Source organism: Aspergillus foveolatus (genome assembly GCF_047715535.1).
Source record: "Aspergillus foveolatus strain CBS 279.81 unplaced genomic scaffold BDW70scaffold_11, whole genome shotgun sequence".
NCBI classification, from domain to species: Eukaryota; Fungi; Ascomycota; class Eurotiomycetes; order Eurotiales; family Aspergillaceae; genus Aspergillus; species Aspergillus foveolatus.
Genome location: NW_027396075.1, coordinates 229,381 through 244,121, shown reverse-complemented (window position 1 = coordinate 244,121; position 14,741 = coordinate 229,381). Strand labels below are relative to the sequence as shown.

At 49.8% G+C, this 14,741-nt stretch overlaps 5 protein-coding genes across 5 annotated transcripts; 3 read left to right on the top strand and 2 right to left on the bottom strand.

The window, feature by feature from the left end:
- Positions 1–1,680: 1,680 nt before the first annotated feature.
- sha1 (putative calmodulin-binding protein Sha1) lies at positions 1,681–4,734 on the bottom strand. The gene is made up of 2 exons (XM_073741886.1): positions 2,150–4,734; positions 1,681–2,097 (listed from the first exon to the last, which is right to left on the bottom strand). Exons 1-2 carry the CDS (start codon positions 4,698–4,700, stop codon positions 1,703–1,705), a joined length of 2,946 nt encoding a protein of 981 aa, XP_073598232.1. The 5' UTR covers positions 4,701–4,734; the 3' UTR covers positions 1,681–1,702.
- Positions 4,735–4,877: 143 nt separating this feature from the next.
- Positions 4,878–5,205, top strand: BDW70DRAFT_131699 (uncharacterized protein). The gene has a single exon (XM_073736034.1). It carries the CDS (start codon positions 4,911–4,913, stop codon positions 5,154–5,156), a length of 246 nt encoding a protein of 81 aa, XP_073598231.1. The 5' UTR covers positions 4,878–4,910; the 3' UTR covers positions 5,157–5,205.
- Positions 5,206–6,082: 877 nt separating this feature from the next.
- Positions 6,083–9,770, top strand: BDW70DRAFT_148575 (proliferating cell nuclear antigen, C-terminal domain-containing protein; the record flags this gene model as incomplete). Its single annotated transcript, XM_073738884.1, has 7 exons — positions 6,083–6,131; positions 6,188–6,387; positions 6,435–6,920; positions 7,007–8,029; positions 8,911–9,340; positions 9,398–9,684; positions 9,753–9,770. 7 exons carry the CDS (start codon positions 6,083–6,085, stop codon positions 9,768–9,770), a joined length of 2,493 nt encoding a protein of 830 aa, XP_073598230.1.
- A 199-nt stretch (positions 9,771–9,969) lies between these two features.
- Positions 9,970–10,712, bottom strand: BDW70DRAFT_131694 (uncharacterized protein). Its single transcript, XM_073736033.1, has 2 exons — positions 10,269–10,712; positions 9,970–10,162 (listed from the first exon to the last, which is right to left on the bottom strand). Exons 1-2 carry the CDS (start codon positions 10,361–10,363, stop codon positions 10,018–10,020), a joined length of 240 nt encoding a protein of 79 aa, XP_073598229.1. The 5' UTR covers positions 10,364–10,712; the 3' UTR covers positions 9,970–10,017.
- A 2,065-nt stretch (positions 10,713–12,777) lies between these two features.
- BDW70DRAFT_12046 (uncharacterized protein) lies at positions 12,778–14,556 on the top strand. The gene is made up of 4 exons (XM_073734752.1): positions 12,778–13,174; positions 13,229–13,667; positions 13,723–13,917; positions 13,966–14,556. The coding sequence occupies exons 1-4, from the start codon at positions 13,092–13,094 to the stop codon at positions 14,254–14,256; spliced, it is 1,008 nt and encodes a 335-aa protein (XP_073598228.1). The 5' UTR covers positions 12,778–13,091; the 3' UTR covers positions 14,257–14,556.
- Positions 14,557–14,741: the final 185 nt, after the last annotated feature.

Here is a 14,741-nt window from a genome sequence, read left to right as displayed (position 1 = left end):
AGGTTCCAAGGCTAGGAACCAGCACTGATCTTCTACTTGGTAGCATGATAGAGTTCACTGCGAAGCTCGAGGGCGTTAGACCAGACAGTCCTCTAAGACAAGGCATAGATATATACAAAACTAAGTAGAAAGGAGTAGTTAGGGCCATCCTGCTTGACGAATTTTTTAGTGAAGGAATAGATTCCTGGGATATTTCGCTGAATGAAATAAATCTAACTATCTGTCGCAAGTATATGTGGCCAATAGCACGCTCTGTACACTTTGCTAGTCTTCTATATACAGACTGGCTGATTGAGTTCAATATCGAGCTACATATACAATCGAACTCTTCATTTACCAAGCCCCTGTGAACACAGACCTACTCTACAATACCAGTACTCTTCGTCGGCAATCGACTCTCGCGTTCTGCTGGTAGAAATTATTGCTGATAGTAAAGGAAGTGCTGGCGCTGAGATGACAGGCGAAAGGAATCGCCATTGACGCATCGACTTCTGTATGATAACATCGACTGCGCACTCTAGAGACTCTACTACAATAGCTGGCTAGTCAAGCACTCTCAAGGGCTGGCTGACTCTTGACGTCGCCATTATAACGCATGTCTTCCTCATACCAATCCGGTAGCCTTGATGGTAGTTGAGCAACTCGCTATCCTGCATAGGCCATCCGGGCGTCTAAGGTGCCATACCAGAGCGTCATTTTCTTGTTTACTAACAGAATTACGGCAATACTCAATCAGTACCTGCAGGGTTCAATAGATCTTGGTAAAGGGGCAATATACCACTTGGTTTGGCCGCCGCTACGATACCAATGCAGCTTTGATATCGTGCATCAAGCCATCCGATAATGCAGAGAAATCGCTTACAATTCAAAAAAAGCAAGCAGTTTAATTATATCTAACAAACACGACACTTTCAGAACGGTCAGTTCTGTTTAAGTCGTCACCACCCAGCATCATACTGCCTCGAGGCCACTACACCAGAGTTTCCGAGCATGACCTGTGCTTCTGGCTTCGAGCCAGACATGATTTTGGGTCGTTAACGGGAAAAGGATCTCGTCCAGTCCATCACTTTCAATTCGGCGTTGACATCCAGTCTAGCATATAGAGCGGCTACATCAGGGGAAGGCACAAGATTACCTATTACAGCCAACTTCCTACTGTTGAGACGATAGTTCAAGTGTGTGTGTGTTTTTCTCGTCTGGCTAGTTACTCACTGAATGTTGAATGGTTACGTACGACTCGATTCCTCTAGATCCCTCCTGGGCTGAGCACTGGTGAGAAGAGAGGAAGCAGCAGTATTACCTTTCCTGTTACCTCTCGTCCCCCACAAGCGCGCTCCCCCTTTCTACGATATGCAGCATACTCAGTAATGGTCCAACGTAAGACCGAGTCATGCCCAAACCTGACCTGGCAACTGCTACACATCAGATTTGTAAGAAGGGGCATGTGATTATACATGAGGGAAAGGGGGCTTCGGGATATGTTAGGTTGAGACTACCTTGCTACAAAGGATAGTAGCGACTTTTGAATATGCCTCTATTCAGGCGTGTCCACATAATGCAAGGAGACAAACCGTTACTACAAGGCCGCCTGCAGAGTGCACATTTCAGTAGAAAAAAAGGAAAAATATATATGCCATAAGAAAAGAGGTTGTGGTACTCGACACATAGGCTCTCATACAGAGCAAGGGAAGCAAATGAGCGGCTATTTCACGCAACGCAGAGGAATCTTGGTAGATGTTCTCCCAGGTATCCTTGACTGTCGCTTTATTGTTGTTGATTTCATTGACGCAACGGTAATTCTCCTTCTCCTGCGTCTTGCCCTGTTAAGTCTCCACCAATGCACAATTACGCTCTTCGCCCAAAGAATTTGATCCCTAGTTTGAACAACCGCAGCGCACTGTCGCGCAATATCCCTGGCCATGGCCCGTTTCTCTGCTTCGCGATGATCGAGGACTCGTCGCCAGGCGTTCTGAATGACTGTCGCCGCGCGGGCCCGTTTCGCAATCGGGAGGAGACAAGAGCACAGGTAGGCAAGTGCTCCCGTTGTGGATGGGGTATTCAATATGTGGGCTTCTAAACCAGGGGAGATGATTTTTACTGATGATGTTAGCTTAGCTCGGCCATGGTTCGAAATCATTAGGATACTTACTAAATTGTTCGCTACATCCCAGCGCTCGGAGACGGTCTCTCAGGGATGCTCTGCCTTCTGTAAACGTGCTCTGACTGTAGATGTACCCTTCGTATTCGTCTAGAATACACTCGTAGACTTTGCCGTTTGCCATGTCCGTTGTTAGGTTATTGGGAGCTAGGCCTCTCAGCTGTGCGACGAGGAATGCCCATTGTCTAAGGAGCTTGATAGGCTCATTGTTCTCAACGAAATCGTCCGCAGAGAGTGTGTCATTCTTGTATTCAATATCATACCTGCGTCCCAGTCGTAAAATTTCCTTCTTCAGACTGTATATGTCAACCAGTTCAGACAGACCCCAGTTGCTGACAAGGCCCCATAACAGCGCAATGGTTTTTTCGCGGTGCCCGTCAACGATGTCTGCTGCGCGGATGTCGGTGACGAGTTGTTTGCCCTTGTCTGTAGTTGCTAATGCTTCTAGTGCAACTTTTGCATTGGACATCTTCACCGCGCGGCTCAGACATGGGAATTTTAGATGTCGAGAGAGGGACCATCGGCAAACAGAGATAGAAGCGGCGCGAGATGATGGGTAGAGGAGCAACTCGACGAGCCTTGCCAGGCGAATGCCGTCTCTCAGATCAATTGCAAGGTTGGAAATCACAAAGTCGTATTCCTCGAGTGGATGTTGTTCGTATGTCAGTTGGCAATCGAGTTGAGCAAAGGCTTTGCCGACATTTCCGCAGGAAGGTAGCAGAAATCGGGTCAGTGCCTGGAGCACAGCAGAAGAAGACTTGTATGGCGACGAGGCCAGGAACAAACGCGGTGAAAGAGAGGTCTTCGGGCTTGTCCTAGCTTTATCTAGGAGTATGACCATCATCATACTGCGAAGAAGAGTTCGGCGATATGTACCAGCCAATGCTTCATCATTGTCCGTGTCATGCTCGCTACTACTCCGATCCATGTCCTGATTCTGTATCAGAAATGCGTCTAGGAATTTTGCAAGTTTCTTCGTTAGAGCTTTCTCGAGTGGAGAAGCTCCATTCGCCGATTTATGTATGCTGCTGGCGTTTGCCTTGGCGAGGGGAATTATCCTGCCAGTGACAGCTTCCAGTGCAGCTCGCAGAGCATTCGAATCATAAGTCTGGACCCAGATGTCGATGAACTTTCGTTTCATTCCCAAGTCTTGCCGAAGCCGTCTTTCTTTGAGGACATCCTTTGGAATGGATAAAGCACCGTACACCAGCGAAGCATGGAGTCTCTTGTAAAGGGTTGTAAAGTATGCTCCCTGGTAGAGCTGAAGAAGTTCATTTCGAAGGATGGCAGGATCGGAAACCCCGCCGGCGGGGTGATTGAGTACCCCATTGATCAACTGTGTCAGTATAACCTCCTGGTGTGAAAGCCAATTGTCATTGTACATGGCAGGGTTCGTAATACTCGCAGAAGCTAATGGGTACTCATGGCGGAGATGCTTCAAGCTGTTCCGGCTGGTAGAGCCTGCTGTCAGGCTCGCGGTCTTCGAGCTCAAGACGCTTGATGAAGAACAACTTCTTGTCGCTGGGTTTTTTGTTCGGATACTTAATGTTCGTCTTTCGTTGACGGCAGTTGAAACTGACGCCTTGAGGATGGTCTGGCTGTCAACCTTCACAGGTTGATTTACCTTTCTCGTCGCAAGGGGCTTGCTGGATATAAGATTCGAGCAATTCAGCTTGTCGCCTATGGGCCCGTCCATTTGGCGGAAATTCCTTCCCTTGACGCCGGCAAGATTCATTCCTGGGGGAATGTTCTCCTTGCCTCCATTTTGGCCGGGAATATCAGCTCTGTCGCACGACTCTTGACCGATGTTGGAGCTGGGTTTCAATGGAACCCGGCCGGAAGACGTCACGATGGACGGGTTCGCTTGTCGTTCTTTCGTAATCCGAGGCTCCGAATTGCGGACGTCGGAGACTTTCGAAGTATAATTCTCGACATCACACTTAAGAGGGCTAAAGATGCCCATAAAAACACTAGCCGCAGTCGTGTCCTCTGGTGGTGAAAAGGCCGTAGTCCGTCGTGCATCCTTCAGAACATGCTTGGCTACGACCTCTTCACTTGCGGCATTGATGCGTTTCAGAAGCTCGTTGTTCTTCTGCACATCCGGTCTCGTGCTTCTATTCTCAGGTTCGGTCTTGTCGTGCTGCTGGCAATGCTTGAGCGGACTAGGGACAAAGCTCACCCTGGGCCGTGAGCGAAACCGCTGCGCGGGCTGTGCGAGCAAGGACGTCTTACGATTCGTAGGGGCAATTCCGGCTGATTTGTTTCCCCCCTTTGAATGAACCGTTGCTTGTGGTTTCTCGTCATAATCACTGTGGATGGAGAAGGATGTGGTTGTCCTCGTTCGCCGTTTCGGTTTGGCTCCCAGAATCGGTGCTCTGATCTCGGTCGTGAACTCGATGTTTCTTGTGTCGTCGTAATTTCCGAGGTGCTCGTCCCACAGACCTCCCATCGGGTCGCTTCCGTTGCCACTATCATTGCTGGCTCTCGCCCCTTTGGCCTGTGGGCACGGTGTGCTAGCTTCATATAAGAATAAGCTAGACATAGTATATTTCTTTAGAGGATGCAAAACAATTTTCGTTTCATCAATCAATAACGGTGGTATATATCAAAATTGGCGGACGGGATAACATGGTGCGTCAACTTACAAAGGCAGATGTAGCGCGCGACTGTTGACGTCCCCTAGTTGCCTGTACAACGGTTTATGCCTGAGGCCACAATTGTCCCATCATCGTCCAGGGCAGAGAATATCAGGATGCGCGAAAAATTGGTAGTATTGCTAATCTACAAAACCATGGACTATGTTTCAAGAACAGGTCTCTTTCTTTTTCTTTTCTTTCTTCATTTTTTTTTCCAGCGTTGTTGTCATCTCTTGATTATCGAAAGGACTCATTTCCCAAGTTTGCCGCACTTCATGTATTTTCAGGAACACGCATTTGAAAGCCCTTGCAGGTCAAAGCATGTGAGCAAGGGACCGAGCTGGCAATTCAAGTGTCCCTGAGATCTTGCAGTTCAAAAGTCCCAGGGATTTAGAGTTCAGGTATAAGAAATTATGGCTTCGCATATGCGGGGGGAATAGACCAAGTCCAACTCGCTACGGTGATGTTGGCACCGTGCCCACGACGATCGTAAGGGCGGGGAATCAGCATGATCCAATCAATGAGATGTTAGGAGCTTCTCCAACAACCGAGCTGTCCCCCTGTATAAAGCTGAAACAGACGTTATGCTGAAGATCCGAGGAAGACGGCGACGAACACCTGAAGCCCAGACTGCATGGCGGTTGTAGACCTCGGTCCCGGCAGAGTGACATTCACAAGAGCTTCACCAAACGTCGTAGACAGTCATCGCCGAGTATTGTCAGTCCTTTCTAAGCCCGGGCTATTGCTATTTATGTAAATTACGGAGACTCCGTATGCAGACACGGCGAGATAGATGAGCAGTGGGGCGTGTCGCCCTCTCACTACGACTCTAGCTTCGGCCGCCGTTCCTGAACCTGTGATTTCACTCCGATTTGACCGTCTCAGTCTCTCGCCCTCTCCCTTTCCCCAGACACGCCGCCAGTCGGCCAGCTGATCTACAACGTCCCTTCTGCAATCTGCGCGGCGTCTCTGTTCTGCATACCCATTCTAACCGGTACTCTGGCCTCTGCTGTGCTTGAAATAACATCATCATTATTTCGCCTGCATAGTTACTCCGGGACCCCCTCACGTCACGACTTGTCGAGTTCCGATATTACCTGCTCCTTATCGATAGTCAGAAGCATCCTCCTTGGGGCTTAAAGAGATGGCCCAGGAATAGCACGTTGCTTCTGAACCTTCCTACATCCAGCTCTTCCCCAAGTCATCTGGCAGTTCCCTCCGTGCGCTGGTCTCACGCGAATACAATTTGAACAGCTTTCCATCGCCGCTTACGGAATGAGCATAAATTATGGAATCCCTGGTTTACGAGAATTCGCCTTTGGCCGAGTACCTTCGAGGTTAGTTTGGTGATACAACTCTGGGGACGATGATTCTGACTTTCTGGGTCTTTCAGGAGAAGGTGAACACAGCCCAGACTGGCCAGTCAAAGAGAGCGAGAATGAAGACGACCTATCCGACTCGACGGCCGCTGACTTTGCGCCTCGAGGAGCGTCGAAGTTCCAGACCCAGATACGGAACAAGTTGCCAAAACCTGTAAACTTCAATGCGTCACGCCAGACAGCCGCCCTGGGTCGGTTGTACGATGCCTGCACAGTACGTATATAACACGAGTGGTGATAGGAGCCTGCTGACGGCGATAGTCTGCTTTGAATTCCCGTCTCGGTCGAAATGATAATGAGAGATTCTTGGAACAATTCGGCTACGTCATTGTCGCATCGCAACTACTGAACGAACATAGTGCTCCGTCGTACACCTCCGCTACCGATGTGCTATCCAATACCGTCCCAACCGACCTTCCCGCAATATCCACCACGTTTGGTCTACAAGGCGCCTTTGTGACAGCCTCAACCTCTTTCTCAATCGCTTGGTTATTACATTGGAGTCGGCCTCGGGCGGGAACGGGCATCAACCCTCGAAAGGTTGGCGTGCTTTTAGTGCTGGTTCCGGTGCTTGGAGTGTTATTTTACGCGTTTGCGAGACGCCAGTGGCTGAAATATCTGCGACACCAAGCCGTCGATGCTGCTGTGCTGTTGATAGGTAATGCTCAGGGATTCGACTCCGCGGCTTCAGCATCCGTAGTGTTCATACAGGAGGTAGAACTGGTATCTAGGGGCTATCGCATGCGAGTCTTCCAGAACCCAATACAAGGCGCAATGGCTAATTGTCCTGCAGAAGTACACCGCTACCACCGATAAGTAGACTCGAAGACCAGACACAGGTCCGTCGATGTCTGAGATTGCGTCGCATCGTATCCGAATGCTTTTATTCTATGCTGGACCATTATATTCAAGCGCAGCATGTTCTACAGCCGCTGACAGACAGAGCGAATCTCGCTAAATATTACGACATTTACGATATTTCACAAGAAGATCTCATAGAGGTTGAAACAGCGCTCGCTGACCGAGAAACCGAAGACCAGTTTTCTTTACGCGGCCTTCGTACATTATTCGGAAGGTTATACCTTGTTAGGAAGAGCATTCTCTGCTGTCTTCTGGCCCTCGGCGCCGACGGGGGCGGCTCAGATATCGCGAGGTGGAGTACCGCTATTGAACAGATGCGAAACTTAACAACGGTAACTGGCCAGAACATGCAGAGGATGACCAGCGTCCTCAACGAAGAGGACCGCGCGGCTGATGTCCCGCCATCGCCACTTCCAACAGCTTCTCCCGGCAAAGAGCGCCTACGCGCTCAGTACAGGAAGCTGAATTTGCTTTCTCAGGGCATCCGTGCCCTTCATGCAAAGATGCACGTTTTTAAAGAAATGTCAACAAACGATCTGGATCGCACTGACACAAGCGAGCTGGAAGCATCGCTCCTGGCTCAGTACGAATCAATCGGAAGTGACATCAGGGGCTTGCTCCAAGAATGGGAATCCGGCAAAGCCAGCCTCATGAACAGCCTGGACAAGGACTCTGTTGCTTCTCGTTCGCGACCACCCAGTGGACTATTCCCGGTTTCGCCCACGCCCAGTCTAGGCGGTACTACTGCAGTAGAAGGCAGCCCATCTGACGCGCTGAGGGCGTTGAACGGCGAAAGCAGGCCTGTCTCAGGCATTAACTATAGCATCGACGACGTTGAAGAGGTTCTCGAAGCTGTTGCCCTTCCGCGAAATAACAAGCGAGCTTCTCTGACCCGAGAAGAACGTATCGCGCGAGTAAAAGAAGACCGAGCCAAACAAGCTGCTGCACGAGACCGAATGGACGCTAACACTCATATGCTCAAAGAGCTCGAGATGGTGATAAAGCAGAGACCCAAAACCACCCATTCAAAACGCGTCACAAGCCTCTGATCCTTCAGCCACAGCCGAGTTACGCAGGATGCCCTATATATTATCTTTGCTTCTGCACATGCCTTGTCCGAAATTTCTTCGACGCCCGTCCCATCGGCGCGATTATACCCAAATTGTATAGAACTGGCTGGAGTCAGGCGTTGCGGTCTTGCCGTCCTTCATCTCTCTTTCGCTTTCATTTGTATGGATCGGAGTACTTGATCTCTTTTAAAGTATCTTGTCCATTGTATTTTACCGGGCATTCGTTTTGGAGGACAGATTACTAGCGGCAGACGCCAAATATTTCCTTACTGTAATGATAGGCAGTGTATACTACTAGTATTGATAAAAATCGAATGTTCCTTGCCAATCTCGAGACCTTGGATGCCATCCACCAATACCATTAGTTGGACACGAACCCTCGAGCTAGTCCCAGAATGGTCAAATTAACACGACGCGTGAGCCGTACACGACCCACTCTCCAACGCGAGTGTCTCTACTCGACATTTCTCCCCTCCAGCTCCTTCGCTACTTAATTCACCTCTTCATTTACTGTGAGTTCCCAGCAGCGATATCATTTTCTATATAAGACACTCTAACCTCCTCTTCTTTACTCAGTTTTTTGTCATCCTCGGCTTCCTCTCTAATCCCATCACACTCTCACCACTCAATCACACAAAACAGCACATCAAGAGTAAGTAGCTGGGAGGAACCTACCCTGGTGACAACAATCTCACATAAAGACAGTGTTGGAAGCCCGTCTGGAACAAGCTAGTCTCCTCAAGCGCGTATGTCCCGTCTCACGATCATCTGCACCAGATCATTTAGATACTCACACTCCCCACTAGGTCGTCGACGCCATCAAAGATCTCGTGCAGTACTGCAATTTCGACTGCAATGACTCCGGAATCGCCCTACAGGCCATGGACAACTCCCACGTTGCCCTGGTATCAATGCTCCTTAAGGCAGAGGGTTTCTCTCCCTACCGCTGCGACCGCAACATCCCCATCGGTATCGACCTGGTCTCGCTGACCAAGGTCCTGCGCGCTGCTCAAAACGAAGATATCCTTACTCTGAAGGCGGACGACTCTCCTGATGTCGTTAACCTGATGTTCGAGAGCGCGGAGACGGATAGGCTGAGTGAATACGATATTAAATTAATGGACATTGACCAGGAGCACTTGGCTATCCCGGAGACAGAGTACGCTGCTACGATTGAGATGCCCTCGGCGGAGTTCCAGCGGATTTGCAGGGATCTAAATGCCCTTTCCGAGTCAGGTGTGTGGCTGGCTATCATCTCTCCATTACATCGAGTTTGTACTGATCAGCGTCTAGTCGTCATCGAAGCAACAAAAGAAGGTGTCAAGTTCTCCTGCCAGGGTGACATTGGCAGCGGCTCCGTCACAATCCGCCAGCACACCAGCGTCGACAAGCCCGAGCAAAATGTCTCCATTGTCCTCAGCGAACCTGTCGCCCTCACATTCTCCCTTAAATATCTCGTCAACTTCTGCAAGGCTACCAACCTCTCCAGCACCGTCAGCCTCTCCCTCTCCCAGGAGGTGCCCCTGCTCGTCGAGTACGGTCTTGGAAGCGGCCATCTAAGGTTCTACCTCGCTCCCAAGGTGAGTCTTCCTAATACCCCATCTCCTGGGCTATGATAATGTGGAACCTGTACTTATGGGATTTTTAGATCGGTGATGAGGAGTAAGCGCGGCCAGTCAGAAACCGGTTATGATCACGAAAGGGATGCATTAGGTGACGGGCATGATTCTACCTCTTTTGTTTTATTGTTCTTTGCTTGTCCGAAAATACTCCTGGGTGTTGACGATATCCGAGAAGGATAGACGTCTTTTATTATAATATCCATTCTAGATATCAAAGCGAGATGTTTTGCACTTTATTACCAAAAGATTCTGTCAATCTCCATTAATACTATACCACCGTATATATCCAAACTAACAGTACTTTAGCTGCGCAAACACGAACCCTTCATCGAACCTCATCCAAAGCATAGCCCAGTCGACAGAATTAACCACCTCCCCCCCTGCAGTATCCGCAAACACTTCCGGCATTCCAAAGGCCAGAGCCAGCGCCGCGGCCCTACGAGGCAAAGGCCCAGGCCAAACAAATTAGCAAGGCCACAAAACCATTCTTTCCAGTCCTCCACAACCCAACCAGGCGAAGCGGGGATGAAGAGAAAACTAACCTGAAGAAAAAATGCGAAGCGCCATCCCCCCAGAATAATCGGAATCGAATGATACCAGTCCCTATCCCTACTAAGTAAAGATAGGGGCAAAGCATGCTGCGTATTGCACTAAAGTGTCGTGCCCGAAGACACACACAATCTTCGCAACGACTCTCCCAAGGGGAAACCGGGAAGGACACAAGTATCCCCCCGCCCCGATGTTTCTGATGCCGATTGCAGATGTGCCTCACACCAGACCCTTGCGGGCCGTACCGGCCGTCCGACTCAGCTCGAGAGTCGAGAGTCGGACAGCGGGTGCGTGTGGTCTGAAGATTCCTCCGAATTTCTCATTTGCAGAAATCGGGCCGTATGGCGCGGATGATGCGGGATGTCATCTAGCTATACTGGCCCGGACAAGACGGGAACGTCTTATCGTGTGTAGCAAAGAAACGCAGCATTGGGGGGATGGCTGGCTTCAGGAAGGAAGAAGGAAGGAGTCAGTTGCTCAGCGAGAACTTTCCTGAGCTAGACGATGCACAGGGCTGAGCCCTATGCAGCACTAGAGCGCGGGCGCTTCTGACCGCTTGCTGATAATGGCTAAGGCTTGGCTTTAGCCTGGATGAGAGGTCTAAACATCACAAATACGAATGCTTAATTCACGTGACAGTACGCTCATGGCTTGGCACTTGATAGCTCTATTTGGCGTGCTGCATAGCCGCGATGCTACCGTTCATTTAATTATTGTGCCTTCTGATTTTTGAGACAATGTACATCTCTCTACCGCCTGAGTATACTGGTAGAGTCGGGGTTGTGGGGGTGCTGTTTCCTTACGAGCTGTGAAGCCAGCATGTATAATCTTTTTTTGGGCTTGGGAGCATTGCGCACAGCGCACGCGACGAGTGTCGTAGGGACTTCAGCAACAGACCCCAAAGGTATCCGAAAGTCCCGCAAGAGCTCGAAGGAATGCCGGCCCCATGATCTTAGACCTCTTCGACCCTGCTGTCGACTCCATTGCTCCGACGGGACCACTCTTCTCCAGCCTCGTTGCGGGCCTTAGGTGGCTTGCGTGTGAAGTACCGCCACAATCGTTGTCCTCTCTGAAACGAGCTATACGATTACGGAGCCAAATCACTCAGTCTAGACTCAAATCCACGGTGAGGATCGACCCTAGCCAAGGATTCTCTACCCTGGATATTTTATATTCTATAGGCCAAATTTCAGCCACAAGGAGGCGGAGTTTTGGCCGCTTTGCTCGCACGAGATTGGACCGGTGGATGTTATTAAGCCCATAGTTGCTTCAGATTGCACCTGGCCTTCGGAGACGCCGGCGGGCCCCATCATGGCATCTCGAATGTGGGCAGTAGGTGGCTGTAGTCCGGTGTGTAAAGTAAGTGAGGTCTGCAGCGCAACAACCACCGCATTATTATTGCACCATCTGCTTATCAAAGCCTCTGCCCTGCAGGGACGTGTGTTCGAATTCCTATAAATAGCTGGCATCGCGCATTGGTAATAGATGACGATCATGGTTCAAGATCGACAGAACAATTGATGTGCAGCAGCATGAGGAGAACACTACAATCTGAGTAATGCAATGATCCGGCCTCTGTAGACTCAGGGCAGAGCGACCTAGCCCCATAGTTTGACGCGCCAGGAGAATCCGACACCGTCGTACGGGAAACGGCGTTATGGAAGAAGTTGAGCCCTGGCTGTGTTGTACAGGATGTGTGCCGTGTCAGGGACGGGACAGTCAAAAGCTCAGACTCATCCGGCCTTCCATATTTTTAGAGTGTAGTATTGACCAGATCAGAAAATAATATGAAGAGGATCGATAGTGTCGTGAGATGAGAGAAAGAGGAAAAGGGCACCGTTAGCTGTCAGGAAAATGCCGTAGAGTCTGGACTCTTGGACTATGGACCACGTAAGGTGTGTGCCTGTGCCAGACTGCCAGTCCCACCGATCCTCCCCTTAAACGGCCTTCAACCACGGCTCTGCACCCAGCAAGTCTCGCTGGCCTGGAAATTACCGGACTCTCCCGCTGTTTCGCGTCCCCCAGAATCTCTCTGATTATTGTCTGCATTTTTCTTCCCACTCCTCCCGTTGTCCTCTTGTCCCAGCCCTCATTTCCGAGTCAAGTCTGTCGATCTCTTTTCATTCTTTCCAAATCTTGTGATTCTTTCGTTCCCAGTCACTCGCTTTCACTCTTCACTGATCCATAGCCATTCCCGACTCCCTCCAGCCTGCAGCTCAGCCTTCGACCTCGCCCGGACAATCGATGTGAGCCTCCCCGCCCGACAAACTACGGCGTATCACAGGCGGCTTGGCACCACCTTTCTGGAGATCCAAGCCATCATCCACCAAGCTTTCGACCTGCGACCGCGATCCCCTCTCGTCCGTTTTACCCCAGTCCGCCGGTCTACACCTGGGGGTATCTGTTGGAGGTTGTATGATAGTTGAGAACTTTGGTGTCGCTGCTTATTGATTCCGGTTGAGATCGGACCTCCTGAATACTCAAACGGCCTTGAGACGAACCCTTGTCTAGGACGCCGTGTGACAAACAGGGCCGGACTGTCGAAACAAAGTACACCACGCCTCCTGACCGTTCACGAACCCGCTTCCGCCTGCTTACCACCGCGTCGGTGGTAAACCGCCATATTGTACCCACAGCCCGAATACTTAGACGATACCAGCTCCGTCACGGAGCACTTTGTCAAGATTTATTCCCACACATCATCACGAGCGTCCCTGTTCGGCGGATCCTTTGATCCTTCGTTCAGACGAGATCACGGGGGTTTCCGCGGGAGAGAAGGCTATACAAATGTGTCCCCGGCCCCTAAACGACGCAAAATGTATAAACCGAATTCCCTTTGGACGTGGTCCTTTGCCATCGTCACCTTAGTTCAAACCGTCATCACCCTTGCTCTGCAATGGTATGTTTGCGCCTGGACATCTTATCCCCGTGCTTTCTAACGGCCGATATGCAGCTATATCTTCGCAAACTTCCAGCTCCAACTCACAGCCGAAGCCGAACTCGTGACCTCCTCTAAAACAATCCCAACTTTCCTTGCACTGTACAGTTTCGGATTTCTCTACGAACTATTCCTCGTGTACGACGCTTTGCGCCTCAAAAATACCATTCAGGTTATCGGATTGTGTTTGTGCAATATTGGACTGTTGGTTTACGGCGCAGTTCAGGTTCAGCAGATCAAGGAAGCTGTGACAGTCCTAACGGATAACGATGCCGTCAACCCTGACATCTGGGCCGAAACTCAACCGTTCCTTATCATTATTCCGATCGTTGTGGCCATGGGTAGTGTGCTGATGATGATCGTCGCCTGGAAGCTTTATGATGAATTCGCATGGTCCATCTACAAGCACATCAGCGCTGATCTGCGCATGAAGCGTCGTTATCTAACGTACCAGGTGCGTGGATTTGCTCTTGCCCTTGGATTCAAGTGGAGTACTAACGTCTTGCCAGATCTACATCGCGCTGCTTAAGTTCGATCTTTTCTTCTTCCTCGGTTTCACGATCCAATTCCTTGTCATTGTTACGAACAGAAAAGACACCGAATTCGCCCTTACCATTGCCGCCATACCGGTTACGATCCTTATCCTCCTCTGTGCAGCATTATTCGTGAAGCGTGAGAGCTCGATAGGAATGATCGCCATTATTGTATGTCACTGGGTTCATTTGATGCTGGATTATCCTAACCCTTGATAGCTTCTTTATTTCGCAGCCATGGCGTACTTCCTCTTCAAGCTGGTTCGTATGTATCAACCAGCAACCGCCAATGACTATTCGACTGCCCGACGATCTCTGACATTCTTTGCCATTATTACGCTGATATTGATCGTGATGACCATTATCAATGCCTGCGTGTGCATGCACAACTTCCACAGGGGGCTGAAGCCTCACATCAACAACAAAAAGAAGGTCAAGAATGGGGAGAAGGGCTCCACCGAGCTGTCGAACGTTGCCGGACAGGTGCCCACCCGAATGATGATCGACTAAAAACATCTCGTATACTTGTTTCCTTCGACGGTGCTGTACATGAGACAATCTATATGCGCCCACCTGGCCATGTCTCGACTGAATATTGAATTTGGGCGTCTTTCGAATATTTACACTATGATACCTTTCCTACGTTATTGGGGTTTGTTACGGCTTTCCATTATAAAGTCTGGGTTGCTTACATTTCTGCTCTATTGTCTATATGTCAGTTCAAGTACCCATAGCGCCGCTTGATGAACATCTATTGTCTCCTACCTTAGCTACTAACATTTACGTCAAATCATCATGACTGCATATTTTAAAGTAGCCACCTGCTAGCTTACTCGTAGATTCATTTTTACTTGGACTGCTATCGGGACTTGTTAAGGACCGACAAACTCCAAAGCTTTAATTCGCTTCGGGCGAGTCCAGTGGCAGTGAAATATCGTTACTCACTAAGAGCGGAAACAAGTGTCGTGGCTGGCTAATCTGGCCGGGGAATTGAA